Raw genomic sequence first — 20,291 nt, forward strand, 5'->3', positions numbered from 1 at the left:
GCAACAGGAAATGAGTACAGGCCCCAACAGGAAACTGGAAGGGAGCCCAGGCCCAGATAGGAAATGAGTCCGGGTACCAACAGGAAACAGGAAAGTAGCCCAAGCCCAGACAGGAAACAGGAAAGGAGCCCAAGCCCAGACAGGAAACGAGTCCGGGTCCCAACAGGAAATGGAAAAGGAGTCCTGCCCTTGACAGGAAACTGGAAAGGATTCCAGGTCCCAACAGGAAACAGGAAACAAGTCCAGCCCCAACAGGAAATGGGAAGGGAGTCCAGGCCTAGACAGGAAACGGGAAAGGAATCTGGGCCTTGACAGGAAACGGGAAACGAATCCAGGCCCAGAAAGGAAACGAGTCCGGGTCCCAACAGGAAACTGGAAGGGAGCCCAGGCCCAGATAGGAAATGAGTCCGGGTACCAATAGGAAACAGGAAAGTAGCCCAAGCTCCAACAGGAAATGGGAAGGGAGTCCAGGCCCAGAGAGGAAACGGGAAAGGAATCTGGGCCTTGACAGGAAACGGGAAAAGAATCCAGGCCCAGAAAGGAAACGAGTCCGGGTCCCAACAGGAAACTGGAAGGGAGCCCAGGCCCAGACAGGAAATGAGTCCGGGTACCAACAGGAAACAGGAAAGGAGCCCAAGCCCAGACAGGAAACGGGAAAGGAGGCGGGGTCGAGACAGGAAATGGGAAAGGAGTTTGGGCCGAGACAGGAAACGAGTCCGGGTCCCAACAGGAAACGGGAAGTGGGCCCAGGCCCAGACAGGAAAGGGGAAAGGAATCCGGGCCGCAACAGGAAATGAGTCTAGGCCCCAACAGGAAACTGGAAGGGAGCCCAGGCCCAGACAGGAAATGAGTCTGGGTACCAACAGGAAACAGGAAAATAGCACAAGGCCAGACAGGAAACGGGAAAGGAGCCCAGGCCCAGACAGGAAACGAGTCCGGGCCCCAAGAGGAAATGGAAAAGGAGTCCTGCCCTTGACAGGAAACCGGAAAGGAGTCCAGGTCCCAACAGGAAACAGGAAACAAGTCCAGCCCCAACAGGAAATGGGAAGGGAGTCCAGGCCCAGACAGGAAACGGGAAAGGAATCTGGGCCTTGACAGGAAACGAGAAAAGAGTCTAGGCCCAGAAAGGAAACGGGAAAGGAGTCCAGGTCCCAACAGGAAACAGGAAACAAGTCCAGCCCCAACAGGAAATGGGAAAAGAATCTGGGCCCCAACAGGAAACGGGAAACAAGTCCAGCCCCAACAGGAAATGGGGAAGGAATCTGGGCCCAGACAGGAAATGGAAAAGGAATCTGGGGCCAGACAGGAAATGGGGAAGTATCCGGGCCCCGACAGGAAACAGGGAAGGAATCCTGGCCCAAACAGGAAACAAGTCCAGCCCCAAAAGGAAACGGGAAAGGAATCTGGGCTCAGACAGGAAACGGGAAAGGAATCTGGGTCCAGACAGGAAATGGGGAAGTATCCGGGCCCCGGAAGGAATCCTGGCCCAAACAGGAAACAAGTCCGGCCCCAACAGGAAATGGGGAAGGAATCTGGGCCCAGACAGGAAATGGGAAAGGAATCTGGGCCCAGACAGGAAATGGGAAAGGAATCTGGGCCTTGACAGGAAATGGGAAGGAATCCGGGCCTGACAGGAAAAGGGGAAGGAGCCCGGGCCCAGACAGGAAGTGGGGAAGTATCCAGGCCCTGACAGGAAACAGGGAAGGAATCCTGGCCCAAACAGGAAACAAGTCCAGCCCCAACAGGAAATGGGGAAGGAATCCGGGCCCAGACAGGAAATGGGAAAGGAATCTGGGCCCAGACAGGAAATGGGGAAGGAATCCGGGTCCAGACACGAAACAGGGAAGGAATCCTGGCCCAAACAGGAAACAAGTCCAGCCCCAACAGGAAATGGGGAAGGAATCCTGGCCCAGACAGGAAACAGGAAACAAGTCCAGCCCCAACAGGAAATGGGAAAGGAATCTGGACCTTGACAGGAAAAGGGAAAGGAATCTGGACCTTGACAGGAAATGGGAAAGGAATCCGTGCCCCAACAGGAAATGGGAAAGGAATCCGGGTGCAGACAGGAAATGGGGAAGTATCCGGGCCCCGACAGGAAACACGGAGGGAATCCTGTCCCAAACAGGAAAAAAGTCCAGCCCCAACAGGAAATGGGGAAGGAATCCGGGCCCCGACAGGAAACGGGAAAGGAATCCGGGCCCCGACAGGAAATGAGAAAGGAATCTGTGCCCCAACAGGAAATGGGAAAGGAATCCTGGCCCAAACAGGAAAGAAGTCCAGCCCCAACAGGAAATGGGGAAGGAATCCGGGCCCAGACAGGAAATGGGAAAGGAATCTGGGCCTTGACAGGAAATGGGAAAGGAATCTGGGCCCAGACAGGAAACGGGGAAGGACTCCTGGCCCAAACAGGAAACAAGCCCAGCCCCAACAGGAAATGGGAAAGGAATCTGGGCCCAGACAGGAAACAGGAAACAAGTCCAGCCCCAACAGGAAATGGGAAACAAGTCCAGCCCCAACAGGAAATGGGAAAGGAATCTGGGCCCAGACAGGAAACAGGAAACAAGTCCAGCCCCAACAGGAAATGGGAAACAAGTCCAGCCCCAACAGGAAATGGGAAAGGAATCTGGGCCCAGACAGGAAACAGGAAACAAGTCCAGCCCCAACAGGAAACGGAAAACAAGTCCAGCCCCAACAGGAAATGGGAAAGGAATCTGGGCCCAGACAGGAAACAGGAAACAAGTCCAGCCCCAACAGGAAACGGAAAACAAGTCCAGCCCCAACAGGAAATGGGAAAGGAATCTGGGGCCAGACAGGAAACAGGAAACAAGTCCAGCCCCAACAGGAAACGGAAAACAAGTCCAGCCCCAACAGGAAATGGGAAAGGAATCTGGGCCCAGACAGGAAACAGGAAACAAGTCCAGCCCCAACAGGAAATGGGGAAGGAATCCGGGCCCAGACAGGAAATGGGAAAGGAATCTGGGCCCAGACAGGAAACGGGGAAGTATCCGGGCCCCGACAGGAAACAGGGAACGAATCCTGGCCCAAATAGGAAACAAGTCCAGCCTCAACAGGAAATGGGGAAGGAATCCGGGCAAAGACAGGAAATGGGAAAGGAATCTGGGCCTTGACAGGAAATGGGAAAGGAATCTGGGCCCAGACAGAAAACAGGAAACAAGTCCAGCCCCAACAGGAAATGGGGAAGTATCCGGGCCCCAACAGGAAACAGGGAAGGAATCCTGGCCCAAACAGGAAACAAGTCCAGCCCCAACAGGAAACGGGAAAGGAATCCGGGCCCAGACAGGAAATGGGAAAGGAATCTGGGCCTTGACAGGAAATGGGAAAGGAATCCGTGCCCCAACAGGAAATGGGAAAGGAATACGGGTCCAGACAGGAAACAGGGAAGGAATCCTGGCCCAAACAGGAAACAAGTCCAGCCTCAACAGGAAATGGGGAAGGAATCCGGGCCCAGACAGGAAATGGGAAAGGAATCTAGGCCTTGACAGGAAATGGGAAAGGAATCTGGGCCCAAACAGGAAATGGGAAGTGAGTCCAGGCCCAGACAGGAAATGGGGAAGTATCCGGGAAAGGAGTCCGGCCCCCGACAGGAAACAGGAAACAAGTCCAGCCCCAACAGGAAATGGGGAAGGAATCCGGGCCCAGACAGGAAATGGGAAAGGAATCTGGGCCCAGACAGGAAACGGGGAAGGAATCCATGCCCCAACAGGAAATGGGGAAGGAATCCGGGTCCAGACAGGAAACGAGGAAGGAATCTGGGTCCAGAGAGGAAACGGGAAAGGAGGCGGGTCCCCGACAGGAAGTGGGACAGGAAATCTGGGGCCAGACAGGAAATGGGGAAGTATCTGGGCCCCGAGAGGAAACAGGGAAGGAATCCTGGCCCAAACAGGAAAAAGTCCAGCCCCAACAGGAAATGGGGAAGGAATCTGGGCCCAGACAGGAAATGGAAAGGGAATCTGGGCCCAGACAGGAAATGGGAAAGGAATCTGGGCCAGACAGGAAATGGGAAAGGAATCTGGGCCCAAACAGGAAACGGGAAGTGAGTCCAGGCCCAGACAGGAAATGGGGAAGTATCCGGGAAAGGAGTCCGGCCCCCGACAGGAAACAGGAAACAAGTCCAGCCCCAACAGGAAATGGGGAAGGAATCTGGGCCTAGGCAGGAAATGGGAAAGGAATCCGGGCCCCGACAGGAAATGGGAAAGGAATCTGGGCCTTGACAGGAAATGGGAAAGGAATCCGGGCCCAGACAGGAAATGGGAAAGGAATCTGGGCCCCGACAGGAAACAGGAAACAAGTCCAGCCCCAACAGGAAATGCGAAATGAATCCTGGCCCAGACAGGAAATGGGAAAGGAATCCATGCCCAGACAGGAAATGGGAAAGGAATCCGGGTCCAGACAGGAAACAAGGAAGGAATCTGGGTCCAGAGAGGAAACGGGGAAGTATCCGGGCCCCGACAGGAAACAGGGAAGGAATCCTGGCCCAAACAGGAAACAAGTCCAGCCCCGACAGGAAATGGGGAAGGAATCCGGGTCCAGACAGGAAACAAGGAAGGAATCTGGGTCCAGAGAGGAAACGGGAAAGGAGGCGGGTCCTCGACAGGAAGTGGGACAGGAAACGGGCCCCCGCACCTTGTAGGCCTCGTCGGTGGCCGTCTTCATCTTCTCGTTGACCCAACTCTTCAGTTCGTCCGAATCGCGGAAGAACTGCTGGAGGTGGAAGGAGTCGGCGAGTTGCGCCCGGCGGCGGAGCGCCCTTTCGTGGAGGGCGTTGCGGCGGTTCAAGAGCTGAATAATAATAATAATAATAATAATAATAATAATAATAATAATAATAAATATTAGAAATAATAAATGTAATATATTGAATATCATGATCTTAATTCTAAACAGAATACAATAAATATAATAATAAATGTAATATAACATATAATATTAATAAAAAATGGAATACAATAAATGCAATATAATAATAATAATAAGAGCTGAATAATAAAAATAAGAATAAATATTAGAAATAATAAATGTAATATATTACATATCACGATCTGAATTCTAAATAGAATACAATAAATAGAATAATAAATGTAATATATTACAATATTAATAAGAGCTTAATAATAATAATAATAAAAAAATAATAAATATTAGAAATAATTAATGTAATATATTAAATATCATGATCTTAATTCTAGATAGAATACAATAAATAGAATAATAAATGTGATATGTTATAATATTAATAATAAATGGAATACAATAAATAGAATAATAAATGCAATATAATAATAATATTAATAATAAGAGCTGAATAATAATAATAAATATTGGAAATAGTAAATGTAATATATTAAATATCATGATTTTAATTCTAAATACAATAAATAGAATAATAAATGTAATATAATATATTATAATATTCATAAAAATGTAATACAATAAATAGAATAATAAATGCTATATAATAATAATATTAATAATAAGAGCTGAATAATAATAATAATAATAATAAATATTAAAAATAATAAATGTAATATATTGAATATCATGATCTTAATTCTAAGTAGAATACAATAAATAGAATAATAAATGTAATATAATATATTATATTAATAATAAATGTAATACAATAAATAGAATAAATGCAATATAATAATATTAATAATAAGAGCTGAATAATAATAATAATAATAATAATAGATATTAGAAATAATAAATGTAATATATTGAATATCATGATCTTAATTCTAAATAGAATACAATAAATAGAATAATAAATGTAATATATTATAATGTTAATAATAAATGTAATACAATAAATATAATAATAAATGCAATATAATACTATTAATAATAAATGTAATATAATATATTATAATATTAATAAAAAATGTAATACAATAAATATAGAAATAAATATGATATTAATAATAAATGTAATATAATAATATTAATAATAAATGCAATATAATAAACGTAATAATAAATGTAATATAATTGGATAAATTGAAATAATATGAAATATTAGGGGGCTAAAAGGGAATGAAATAGAAGTAAAGAACATGAAATAAATTAGAATAAATTGAAATAATATGAAATATGAGGGGGATAAAATGGAATGGAATAGAATAGAAGAAAAGAATATGAAATAAATAAGAATAAATTAATATGAAATAATAAATAATACGAAATAAATTAGAATAAATTGAAATATTAGGGGGATAAAATGGAATGGAATAGAATAGAAGAAAAGAACATGAAATAAATGAGAATAAATTAATATGAAATAATAAAGAATATGAAATAAATTAGAATAAATTGAAATATTAGGGGGATAAAATGGAACGGAATAGAATAGAGGAAAAGAATATGAAATAAATTAGAATAAATTAATGTAAAATAATAAATAATATGAAATAAATTAGAATAAATTGAAATAATAGGAAATATTAGGGGGGGAAATAAACTTACCGCGTCTCTTCGGCTCGAAACATCCTCTTTTGCGTAGTGATTGTTTTGCATCAGTTTGGTGGCAAATTCGTCAAGGGCCTGCAAATTTGAATTAATATTAATAGTAGTAATAGTAATAATGATAATAATAATAATAATAATATTTATGATGACCACGAAAATGAAAATTGCTCCCATGGAAATCAACATGGAAATTGCCAAAGTGGAAATTTGAATTAATATTAATAGTACTAATAGTAGTAATTCGCCCAGGGCCTGCAAATTTGAATTAATATTAATAGTAGTAATAGTAATAACGATGTAATAATAATAATATTTATGATGACCATGAAAATGTTAATTGTTCCCGTGAAAATTAACATGGAAATTGCTAAAGTGGAAATTTGAATTAATATTAATAGTAGTAATAGTAGTAATTCGCCCAGGGCCTGCAAATTTGAATTAATATTAATAGTAGTAATAGTAATAATGATGTAATAATAATAATATTTATGATGACCACGAAAATGAAAATTGTTCCCGTGAAAATCAACATGGAAATTGCTAAAATGGAAATTTGAATTAATATTAATAGTACTAATAGTAGTAATTTGTCCAGGGCCTGCAAATTTGAATTAATATTAATAGTAGTAATAGTAATAATGATGTAATAATAATAATATTTATAATGACCATGAAAATGAAAATTGTTCCCATGAAAATCAACATGGAAATTGCTAAAGTGGAAATGGTTAAAACAGAAATGGAAATTAAAAAGAAAAATTAAAAAGGAAAAACGACCCTTATTGCCGTGAAAATGATGACCGCGAAAATCAAAATGGAAATGGAAATTGTTAAAATGTTGGTTATGAAAACAGAAACCGAAATTATTAAAATTAGTAGTAGTAGTAATAATATTAACTATTTAATAAGAATAAGAATAAGAATTACTATATAATAATAATAATAATAATAATAATAATAATAATAATAACTATTTAATAATATAATATAATATAATATAATATAATATAATATAATATAATATAATAATATAATAACATTTACAATTTAATAATAATAATAATTACATAATAATAATAATAATAAGAAGAAGAAGAAAAAGAAGAAGAATGGGCTTAATAATAATAATAATAATAATAATAATAGCATTTTATCAGGGGACCAAAGGATGGGTATAAATGAAATAAACATAAATATAAAAATAGAAATGAAATAATAATAATAATAATAATAATAATAATAATAATAATAATAATTGGAGGCTCCCCTTCCTGGGCTTAATAATAATAATAATAATAATAATAATTACTATTTATACCCCTCCCATCTGGCTGGGTTTCCCCAGGCACTCCCAACAGAATAATTAAAAAATGATGCAAATGATGATGATGATTCAAATGAAAATTAAAAAGTAATGGCAAATGATTGAAATGGAAATGACTCAAAAATTATTACCGTGAAAATTAAAGCGGAAATGGATATGGTTGGAACGGAAATTATTAAAATGGAAATTATAAAAATGGAGATTATTAAAATGGAGATTATTAAAATGGAGATTATTAAAATGGAGATTATTAAAATTGAAATTATTAAAATGGAGATTATTAAAATGGAAATTATTAAAATGGAAATTGTTAAAATGCAGATTATAGGGAAATTAAAAAGGAAAATGACCGTGATTACCAAGAAAATTAGGACCATGAAAATAAAATGGAAATGGTTACAATGGAAATTTTTTTAACGGAGGTTATTAAAATGGAAATGGAAATGATAGGAATTTAAAAAGGAAAATGTCCTTTATGACCACAAAAATAAAAATGGAAATTCTGAAAATGGGAATTATTTAATTCTGAAAATTAAAGGAATTACCGTGATTTTTTCTTCTTGGGCGCTGAGCGATTTCTCAAAATCTTCGTGTTTTTTCAGCAGCGCTTCCACGCTGTCGAGAGAATCGCCCAGATCTTCATTCAGCAGGAAAGCCTGGGAAAAAGAAAAAAATATATATTATTTTTAATAGTATTAATAATAAAAATAATAAAATAATATTTATTAGTATTATAATTATTATTAAATATTATATTATATTATATTATATTATATTATATTATATTATATTATATTATATTATATTATAAAATAGCAATTATTATTATTATTGTTATTAAATAGTAATTATTATTATATTATTATATTATTATTATTTATTAAAATAATATTTATCATAATAAATAACAATAACATAAAATATAAATTGAAAAAAACTCCGCAGCTCACAGCCAATCATACAAAAAAATGGATTAAAATCCCATTTTTAATTTGATTTCCGAAGCTGAATTCTCCTTTCAATTCAATTCCAATCCCAATTCGATTTCTGCGCTTGGGGGCCGTGGATCGCTGACCCCCGGCTTAGGGGTCAGGGTTGGGGGTGAGGGTTCAAGGTTGGGGGTCAGGGTTAGGGGTCGGGGTTGGGGGTTAGAGGGTTAGGTTGGGGGTCAGGGTTAGGGGTCAGGGTTGGGGGTTAGAGATGAGGGTTTGGGGGGAGGGTTCGAGGTTGGGTATCAGGGTTAGGGGTCAGGGTTGGGGGTTAGAGGCGAGGGTTTGGGGTGAGGGTTCGAGGTTGGGGGTCAGGGTTAGGGTTAGGGGTCAGGGTTGGGGGTTAGAGACGAGGGTTTGGGGTGAGGGTTCGAGGTTGGGGGTCAGGGTTAGGGGTGAGGGTTGGGGGTTAGAGGTTAGAGATGAGGGTTTGGGGTGAGGGTTCGAGGTTGGGGGTCAGGGTTAGGGGTCAGGGTTGGGGTTTAGAGACGAGGGTTTGGGGTGAGGGTTTGAGGTTGGGGGTCAGGGTTAGGGGTCAGGGTTGGGGGTTAGAGGTTAGAGAAGAGGGTTTGGGGTGAGGGTTAGGTTGGGGGTTAGAGGTCAGGCATTGGGGGTTAGGGGTTAGGGTTGGGTTAGAGGTCAGGCATTGGGGGTTAGGGTTAGAGGTCAGGCATTGGGGGTTAGGGGTTTGGGTTAGGGTTGGGGTTAGAGGTCAGGCATTGGGGGTTAGGGGTTTGGGTTAGGGTTGGGGGTTAGGGTTAGAGGTCAGGCATTGGGGGTCAGGGGTTTGGGTTAGGGTTGGGGGTTAGGGTTAGAGGTCAGGCATTGGGGGTTAGGGGTTTGGGTTAGGGTTGGGGTTAGAGGTCAGGCATTGGGGGTCAGGGGTTTGTGTTAGGGTTGGGGTTTAGGGTTAGGGTTAGAGGTCAGGCATTGGGGTTAGGGGTTTGGGTTAGGGTTGGGGGTTAGGGTTAGAGGTTAGGGGTTGGAGTTAGAGGTCAGGCATTGGGGGTTAGGGCTTTGTGTCCGGGTTAGAGCTCAGGCCTTAGGATTGGGGTGGGGGTTAGAGGTCAGGGATTGGGGGTTAGGGGTTAGAGGTCAGGCATTGGGGGTTAGGGTTGGGGGTTAGAGGTCAGGCATTGGGGGTTAGGGCTTTGTGTCCGGGTTAGAGCTCAGGCCTTAGGATTGGGGTGGGGGTTAGAGGTGAGGGTTAGGGGTCTGGCACTGGGGGTTAGGGGTTGGTGTTAGGGATTCAGGTTAGAGGCCTGGCATTGGGGTTGGAGTTAGGGGTCAGTGTTAGGGTTAGAGGTCAGGGTTAGAGGTCAGGCATTGGGGGTTAGGGGTTAGAGGTTAGGCCTTAGGGTTGGGAGTTTGAGTTAGAGGTCAGGCATTAAGGGTTAGGGGTGTTAGGGTTAGAGATTAGGCCTTAGGGTCGAAGGTTAGAGGCGAGGGTTAGGGGTCAGGCATTGGGGGTTAGGGTTAGGCTTGGGGGTTAGAGGTCAGGCATTAGAGGTTGGGGGTTAGAGGTAGAGCTAAGGGTTAGAGGTCAGGCATTGGGGGTTAGGGGTTAGGGTTAGAGGTCAGGCATTGGGGGTTAGGGGTTAGAGGTTAGGCCTTAGGCTGGGGGGTTAGAGGTCAGGCATTAGAGGTTGGGGGTTAGAGGTAGAGGTCAGGGTTAGAGGTCAGGCATTGGGGGTTAGGGGTCAGGGTTAGAGGTCAGGCATTAAGGGTTAGGGGGGTTAGGGTTAGAGATTAGGCCTTAGGGTCGAAGGTTAGAGTTAGAGGCAAGGGTTAGGGGTCAGGCATAGGTGGTTAGGGGTCAGGGTTAGAGGTCAGGCATTGGGGGTTAGGGGTCAGGGTTAGAGGTCAGGCATTGGGGTTAGGGGTTAGAGGTCAGGCATTGGGGGTTGGGGGTTAGAGGTTAGGCCTTAGGGTTGGGGGTTAGAGGTCAGGCATTAGAGGTTGGGGGTTAGAGGTAGAGGTAAGGGTTAGAGGTCAGGCATTGGGGGTTAGGGGTCAGGGTTAGAGGTCAGGCATTGGGGGTTAGGGGTCAGGGTTAGAGGTCAGGCATTGGGGGTTAGGGGTTAGAGGTCAGGCCTTAGAGGTTGGGGGTTAGAGGTAGAGGTAAGGGTTAGAGGTCAGGCATTGGGGGTTAGGGGTTAGGGTTAGGGTTAGAGGTCAGGCCTTAGGGTCAAAGGTTAGTGTTAGAGGCAAGGGTTAGGGGTCAGGCATTGGGGGTTAGGGTTAGAGGTTAGGCCTTAGGGTTGGGGGTTAGAGGTCAGGCATTGGGGGTTAGGGGTCAGGGTTAGAGGTCAGGCATTGGGGGTTAGGGTTAGAGGTTAGGCCTTAGGGTTGGGGGTTAGAGGTCAGGCATTGGGGGTTAGGGGTCAGGGTTAGAGGTCTGGCATTGGGGTTAGGGGTCAGGGTTAGAGATCAGGCATTGGGGTTAGAGGTCAGGCATTGGGGTTAGAGGTCAGGGTTAGAGGTCAGGCATTAGGGTTTGCGGGTTCGAGTTAGAGACCCTCCTTCCCGGACTCTGGGCTTTTCCGGAACCTTCCGGCTCCGGGTTCGAATCCCAGCTTCCCGGATCCTGAGGGTTCTGGGTTCGAATGGGGGATTCTGGGCTTTTCCGGAACCTTCCGGCTCCGGGTTCGAATCTGACCTCCTGCTTGCTCATCCAGTTGTCGACTTGCTCGGTGTCTCGGTAGAAAAGCTGGAGGTCCATGCATTGTTCGTACTGCTGGCGCCGCACTTCCCATAATTCCAAGAGGGCGGCCCGCTCCTCCGATAGGACGGTCAGCTGGGGGGGCGGAGAGAGGGAGAGGTCAGAGGTCGGCACAGGAAGTATCAGAATGAAAAAATGGAATAATAAATAAGAATAATAAGAATAATAGAATATATTTATTATTAGTATATTATATTATTCTAATTATATATTATTATATTGTATTGTATTATATATATAATATGATATATTATTCTATTGTATTATATATATATAATATATATTATTCTATTGTATTGTATTACATTATATATATAATATGATATATTATTATATATATAATGTATTATATATATCATATAGTATACAATATAATATATAATATATTATATATAAATGTAATAGTAATAAATGTAATATATAAATACATAGCAACAATATATTTATTATGTTATTATATATTATATTATTATATAATACATATATATTACATCATTATATTATTATAATAATAATATAATATGCTCATATTCTCATTATATCATTTTATTATAATAATAATATAATATGCTCATATTCTCATTATATCATTTTATTATAATAATATAATATGCTCATATTCTCATTATATCATTTTATTATAATAATATAATACACTCATATTCTCATTATATTATTTTATTATCATCATAATATAATACACTCATATTCTCATTATATTATTTTATTATCATCATAATATAATACACTCATATTCTCATTATATTATTTTATTATCATCATAATATTATAATATGCTCATATTCTCATTATATTTTATTATCATAATAATATAATACACTCATATTCTCATTATATTATTTTATTATCATAATAATATAATATGCTCATATTCTCATTATATCATTTTATTATAATAATATAATATGCTCATATTCTCATTATATTATTTTATTATCATAATAATATAATACACTCATATTCTCATTATATTATTTTATTATCATAATAATATTATAATATGCTCATATTCTCATAATATTATTTTATTATCATCATAATATTATAATATGCTCATATTCTCATTATATTATTTTATTATCATAATAATATTATAATATGCTCATATTCTCATTATATTATTTTATTATCATCATAATATTATAATATGCTCATATTCTCATTATATTATTTTATTATCATAATAATATTATAATATGCTCATATTCTCATTATATTATTTTATTATAATAAAATAAAATAAAATAAAATACCCCTAAGCCCAAATAACAGAGCCCTAACCTCTACCCCAAACCCTAACCTCTAACCCCAACCCCTAATACCCGACCCCTAACCCCCACTCCCCCTAACACAAAACCCCTAACCCCCAAGGCCTGACCTCTAACCCTGACCTCTAACCCTAACACAAACCCCTAACCTCTAACCCTGACCTCTAACCCCCACCCTAACTCTAATGCCTGACCTCTAACCCTAACACAAACCCCTAACCCCCAAGGCCTGACCTCTAACCCTCTAACCCTGACCTCTAACCCCCCAGCCGAAGGCCTAACTTCTAACTCTGACCCCTAACCTCCAGGGCCTGACCTCTAACCCCACGCCCACCTCAAGGCCTGACCTCTAACCCTAACCCCTAACCCCCAAGGCCTGACCTCTAACCCTTACCTCCTAACCTCTAATGCCTAACCTTTAACCCCCACCCAACGCCTAACCTCTAACCCCAATGTCTGATCTCTAACCCTAACACTAAGCGCTAAGTCCTAAAAACTGACCCCTAACCCCCACCCCAAACCTAACACAAAACCCCCAACCCCCTATGCCTGACCTCTAACCCCCAGGTCTAAGGCCTGACCTCTAACCCTGACCTCTAACCCCCAAGTCTAAGGCCTGACCTCTAACCCTGACCTCTAACCCCCAAGTCTAAGGCCTGACCTCTAACCCTGACCTCTAACCCCCAGGTCTAAGGCCTGACCTCTAACCCTTACCCCCAACCCCCAATGCCTGACCTCTAACCCCCCAATCCTAAGGCCTAACCTCTAACCCCTAACCCCCAATGCCTGACCTCTAACCCTGACCTCTAACTTCCAAGCCTAAGGCCTAACCTCTAACCCCTAACCCCCAATGCCTGACCTCTAACCCTAACCCCCCACCCTAAGGCCTAGCCTCTAACCCTAACACAACCCCCTAACCCCCAAGGCCTCACCTCTAACCCTTACCTCTAACTTGAACCCCCAACCCTAAGGCCTAGCCTCTAACCCTAACACAAACCCCTAACCCCTGACCGCTAACCCTTACCTCTAACCCCCCACCCTAAGGCTTAGCCTCTAACCCTAACCCCCAATGCCTGACCTCTAACCCTGTCCTCTAACCCCCAAGTCTAAGGCTGGGCCTCTTACCCCCAACGCCTGACCTCTAACCCCCCAACCCTAAGGCCTGACCTCTAACCCTTACCCCCAACCCCCAATGCCTGACCTCTAACCCCCAGGTCTAAGGCCTGATCTCTAACCCTAACCCCCGATGCCTGACCTCTAACCCTGACCTCTAACCCCCAGGTAAGGCCGGACCTCTAACCCTTACCCCCAACCCCCAATGCCTGACCTCTAACCCCCAACCCTAAGGCCTGACCGCTAACCCTAACCCCCCACCCTAAGGCTTAGCCTCTAACCCTAACACAATCCCTAACCCCCTAACCCCCATTGCCTCAACTCTAACCCTGATCTCTGACCCCCAACCCTAAGCCCTAACCTCTAACCCTAACACAAACCCCTGACCCCCAATGCCTGACCTCTAACCCCCAAGCCTAAGGCCTGATCTCTAACCCCTAACCCCAATGCCTGACCTCTAACCCCCAACCCCAAGGCCTAACCTCTAACCCTAACACAACCCCTGACCCCCAATGGCTGACCTCTAACCCTTAATGCCTGACCACAATGATTACCTAATAATTTCCCAAATATTCCCTAATAATTGCCTAATAATTTCCTAAATATTCCCTAATAATTGCCTAATAATTCCCCAAATATTCCCTAATAATTCCCCAAATATTCCCTAATAATTGCCTAATAATTTCTTAATAATTTCCCAATAATTTCCTAATAATTCATTCCTTACCTTCTCTCTCACTTCCGCAGAAGCGTAATGTCCGGCCGCAAGGAGGGCTTGTCCCGATTCGTCAGCCGACTTGAAACTATCCTCATGGGCATCAATTTCTCCCTGCAGGGAGATAAAATTGATTTATTAAATTTAATCCAATTAATCAGGTAATAAACAGCAATGAAATAAATGGAAAATTCAATTCCATAAAGGTAATGTAAATAAAAAAGAAATTTAATTAATGTCATTTGAAAATGCACAAAAATTAAATGTAACAAAACGTCGCCTAAAAAGGCTTAAAAATTAAAATTAATGTCATTTAAAAAGGCATAAAAATTAAGTGTAACAGATACCATTTAAAAATGCATAAAAATTAAAATTAATAAATGCAAAAATGCACAAAAATTAAAATTAACATCATTTAAAAAGGCATAAAAATTTATTAAATTTAATCAAATTAATCAGGTAATAAACAGCAATGAAATATATGGAAGATTAAATTCAATAAAGGTAACGTAAATAAAAACCAAATTTAATTAATGTCATTTGAAAATGAACAAAAATTAAATGTAACAAAACGTTACAAAAGGCTTAAAAATTAAAATTAATGTCATTTAAAGAGGCATAAAAATTAAGTGTCACAGATACCATTTAAAAATGCATAAAAATTAAAATTAATAAATGTAAAAATGCACAAAAATTAAAGTTAACATCATTTAAAAAGGCATAAAAAATATTAAATTTAATCCAATTAATCAGGTAATAAACAGCAATGAAATAAATGGAAAATTCAATTCAATAAAGGTAATGTAAATAAAAACACATTTAATTAACGTCATTTAAAAATGAACAAAAATTAAACATAACAAACGTCACCTAAAAATGCTAAAAAATTAAAATTAATGTCATTTAAAAAGGCATAAAAATTAAGTGTCACAGATAGCATTTAAAAATGCATAAAAATTAAAATTAATAAATGTAAAAATGCCTAAAAATTAAATTTAACATCATTTAAAAAGGCATAAAAATTAAAAAAGTCACAAAAAATGCATAAAAATTAAATTTAATGTCATTTAAAAAGGCATAAAAATTAAATGTAACAGATACCATTTAAAAATGCATAAAAATTAAAATTAATAAATGCAAAAATGCATAAAAATTAAATTTAACATCATTTGAAAAGGCATAAAAAATAAAAGAAGTCACTAAAAATGCATAAAAATTAAATTTAATGTCATTTAAAAAGGCATAAAAATTTAAAAAAGTCACTAAAAATGCATAAAAATTAAATTTAATGTCATTTAAAAAGGCATAAAAAATTTAAAAAGTCACTAAAAATGCATAGAAATTAAATTTAATGTCATTTAAAAAGGCATTAAAAAAGTCACTAAAAATGCATACAAATTAAATTTAATGTCATTTAAAAAGGCATAAAAATTAAAAAAGTCACTAAAAATGCATAAAAATTAAATTTAATGTCATTTAAAAAGGCATAAAAATTTTAAAAAGTCACTAAAAATGCATACAAATTAAATTTAATGTCATTTAAAAAGTCATTAAAAAGTCACTAAAAATGCATAAAAATTAAATTTAATGTCATTTAAAAAGGCATAAAAAATTATAAAAAGTCACTAAAAATGCATAAAAATTAAATTTAATGTCATTTAAAAAGGCATAAAAAATAAATTCAATGTCATGTAAAAATTAATAAAATTTGATTGGCTGACGCCGAAAGAAGATTAACCTTGTGTTCCTGATGACGGTCAAGAAGAGCTTCGGCTCCGGCGACATCGTTAGCAAGTTCGTCAGCGTTGATCAAAGCCTTCATTTCGGTGACCCAGCTGGTGAGATCGCGGAAATCGGCGAGGAATCGCTGGAGGCTTTGGGGGGCAAATTTTTTGGGGGGAAATATAATAATTTAAGAAGAGGAAGAAGAGGAAGTGTATATAATAATAATGAAAATAATAACAGGAAGTAAATAATAATAATAATAATAATAATAATAATAATAGGAAGTGTAAATATTAATATTAGTATTAATAGCAAAATCATAGCATTTTGGAAGAAAAAGAGTATATAATAATAATAATAACAACAACAACAACAACAACAAAAACAACAAAAAAACAACAAAATAACAACAAAATAACAACAGGAAGTGTATAATAATAATAGGAAGTAAATAATAATAATAATAATAATAATAATAGAATATAATATGATATAATATAATAATAATAAATTTAAGTGGCGGTCTTCTCAGTAGGGGGCAAATTTTGGGGGAAAAATAATAATAATAATAATAATAATAATAATAATAATAATAATAGAATATGATATATAATAATAATAATAAATTTACGTGGCGGTCTTCTCAGTAGGGGGCAAATTTTCGGGAGAAAGATAATTTAATAATAATTATAAGAAGAAGTGTATATAATAATAATAATAATAATAGAATATAATATGATATAATATAATATAATAATAAATTTAAGTGACGGTCTTCTCAGTAGGGGGCAAATTTTCAGGAGAAAGATAATTTAATAATAATTATAAGAAGAAGTGTATATAATAATAATAATAACAAAGTAATAATAACAGGAATTGTATAATAATAATAATAATAAGCGGTGGTCTTCTCAGTAGGGGGCAAATTTTGGGGGAATATATAATTTAATAATAATTATAAGAAGAGGAAGTGTAAATAATAATAATAATAGTAAGAAGAAGAAGAAGAAGAAGAAGAAGAAGAACAGGAAGTGTATAATATAATAATAGGAAGTGTAAATAATAATAAAGTAACAATAATAATAAATTGGCCAAATCACAGCATTTGCGGGGGATTGGGGGGAAATTTTGGGCCAAGATTGGGGAGCATTCAAGCGTTGCAGGAGCAAGCCCAGGGCTGCTGGGTAATAATAATAATAATAATAATAATAATAATAGCAATAATAATAACAGCAGCAGCAGCATTCAAGCACTGCGGGAGCAAGCCCAGGCCTGCCGGGTTAGAATAATAATCATAATTAATAATAATAATAATAATAATAATAATAATAATAATAATAAACCGGGGGGTGTGGAGAGCACCCCTCGCCCCCCCGGCCCGCCCCCCCTCACTGGTAGGAGTCGTTCAGGTGGGCTGCTGGGTAATAATAATAATAATAATAAATAATAATAATAATAATAATAATAATAATAAAAATAACAACAGCAGCAGCAGCAGCATTCCAGCACTGCGGGAGCAAGCCCAGGGCTGCTGGGTAATAATAATAATAATAATAATAATAATAATAATAATAGTAACAGGAAGTGTATAAAATAATAATAGGAAGTGTAAATAATAATAATAGTAGTAGTAGTAGTAGTAATAATAATAATAATAACAGGAAGTGTATAAAATAATAATAGGAAGTATAAATAATAATAACAATAATAGTAGTAGTAGTAGTAGTAATAGTAGTAGTAATAATAATAACAACAGGAAGTGTATAATATAATAATAATAGGAAGTGCAAATAATAATAATAATAATAATAATAATAATAATAATAATAATAATAAAATAATAATAACAGGAAGTGTATAATATAATAATAATAGGAAGTGTAAATAATAATAAAAATAATAAGAACAGGAAGTGTACAATACAATAATAATAATAGGAAGTGTAAATAATAATAATAATAATAATAATAATAATAATAATAAAAAACCGGGGGGGTGTGTGGAGAGCACCCCTCGCCCCCCCGGCCCGCCCCCCCTTACCGGTAGGAGTCGTTAATAAAATAATAAAAATAAAATAATAATAATAATGATAATAACAATAATAACAATAATAATATAGTAGTAATAGTAGTAGTAGTAGTAGTAATAATAACAATAGTAGTAGCAATAGTAGTAGTAGTAATAATAATAATAGTAGTAGTAGCAATAATAATAATAATAATAATAATAATAATATAGTAGTAGTAGTAGTAATGGTAGTAGTAGTAATAATAGTAGTAGTAGTAGTAGTAATAATAATAAATAATAAAAATAATAATATAGTAGTAGTAGTAGTAATAGTAGTAATAGTAGTAGTAGTAGAGTAGTAGTAGCAGTAATAATAATAATAATAAACATAAACCGGGGTGTGTGTGGAGAGCCCCCCTCGCCCCCGACCGGCCCGCCCCCCCTCTTACCGGTAGGAGTCGTTCAGGTGGGCGTGCCTCTCGGCGGCCCGGGTGCGAATCTGCTCCCAGTTGGCCACCAGCTCCTCCCGCTTGACGTGGATCTGGGGGGCGTTGGGGGGGTGGGACTGTTGGAGGCGGTCGGATTCGGAGCCCAGAGCCTTGACCTGGAAAGGGGGAGAGAGACGGAGGAAGAGGAAGAGGAAGAGGAAATGTCAGAATTTCATAGTGTGGAAATAGGAATAAGAATCAAAATTTCAATTCTATGATGAGGGAAGGAAGAAACAAGGAGGGAGGGAGGGAAGGAAGGAAGGAAGGAAGGAGGGAGGGAGGGAGGGAGAGAAGGAAGGAGGAAAGGAAGAAAGAAGGAGAGAGGGAGGGAGGGAGGGAGAGAAGGAAGGAGGGAGGGAAGGAAGGAAGGAGGGAGGGAGGGAAGGAAGGAAGGAAGGAAGGAAGGAAGGAAGGAAGGAGGGAGGGACGGAGGGAGAGAAGGAAGGAGGGAAGGAAGGAAGGAAGGAGGGAGAGAAGGAAGGAGGGAAGGAAGGAAGAAGGAGAAAGGGAGGGAAGGAAGGAAGGAAGGAAGGAAGAAAGGCGGGAGGGAGAGAAGGAAGGAAGGAGGGAGGGAGGGAAGGAAGGAAGGAAGGAAGGAAGGAAGGAAGGAAGGAAGGAGAGAAGGAAGGAGGGAAGGAGGGAGGGAGGAAGGAAGGCAGGCTTCGGAGCCCAGAGCCTTGACCTGGAAAGGGGGGAGAGAGACGGAGGAGGAGGAAGAGGAAATAATCAGAAATTCATATTGTGGAAATCGGGATAAAATTCTACGATGAGGAAGGAAGGAAGGAAGAAGGAGAGAGGGAGGGAGGAGAGGAAACAGGAGCAGGGAAGGAAGGAAGGAGCGAAGGAAGGAAAGAAGGAGAGTGGGAGGGAAGGAAGGAAGGAGGGAAGGAAGAAAGAAGGAGAGAGGGAAGGAAGGAAGGAAGGAGAGAGGAGAGGAGGGAAGGAAGAAAGAAGGAGAGAGGGAGGGAGGGAGGGAGGAGAGGAAACAGGAGCAGGGAAGGAAGGAAGGAGCGAAGGAAGGAAAGAAGGAGAGAGGGAGGGAGGGAGGAGAGGAAACAGAAGCAGGAAAGAGGAAACAGGAGCAGGGAAGAAAGGAGCAAAGGAAGAGGAAAGAAGAGGAAAGAGGAAACAGGAGCAAAGGAAGGAAAGAAGGAGAGAGGGAAGGAAGGAAGGAGAGAGGAGAGGTGGGAAGGAAGAAAGAAGGAGAGAGGGAGGGAGGAGAGGAAAGAGGAGCAGGGAAGAAAGGAAAGAGCGAAGGAAGGAAAGAAGGAGAGAGGGAGAGAGGGAGGGAGGGAGGGAAGGAAGGAAGGAGGGAAGGAAGAAAGAAGGAGAGAGGGAAGGAAGGAAGGAAGGAAGGAGAGAGGGAGGGAGGGAGGGAAGGAAGGAAGGAAGGAAGGAAGGAGGGAGGGAGGGAAGGAAGGAGAGGAAGGAGG

At 39.4% G+C, this 20,291-nt stretch overlaps 1 protein-coding gene across 1 annotated transcript in view; it reads right to left on the bottom strand.

Annotated features, from left to right (window-relative positions):
• Nucleotides 1-20,291, bottom strand: part of LOC310669932 (spectrin alpha chain, non-erythrocytic 1-like) — a gene marked incomplete at both ends in the record, with an annotated part of 24,027 nt that overhangs the window by 2,370 nt on the left and 1,366 nt on the right. Inside the window, 7 exons of the mRNA XM_083424397.1 lie at nucleotides 4,413-4,800; nucleotides 6,484-6,561; nucleotides 8,356-8,466; nucleotides 11,459-11,596; nucleotides 14,651-14,752; nucleotides 16,377-16,512; nucleotides 18,820-18,974. Coding sequence (XP_083280523.1) covers nucleotides 4,413-4,800; nucleotides 6,484-6,561; nucleotides 8,356-8,466; nucleotides 11,459-11,596; nucleotides 14,651-14,752; nucleotides 16,377-16,512; nucleotides 18,820-18,974 — 1,108 coding nt within the window. The remainder of the gene's footprint in view (nucleotides 1-4,412; nucleotides 4,801-6,483; nucleotides 6,562-8,355; nucleotides 8,467-11,458; nucleotides 11,597-14,650; nucleotides 14,753-16,376; nucleotides 16,513-18,819; nucleotides 18,975-20,291) is intronic.

Source organism: Podarcis tiliguerta (genome assembly GCF_965153285.1).
Source record: "Podarcis tiliguerta genome assembly, chromosome: Z".
NCBI classification, from domain to species: Eukaryota; Metazoa; Chordata; class Lepidosauria; order Squamata; family Lacertidae; genus Podarcis; species Podarcis tiliguerta.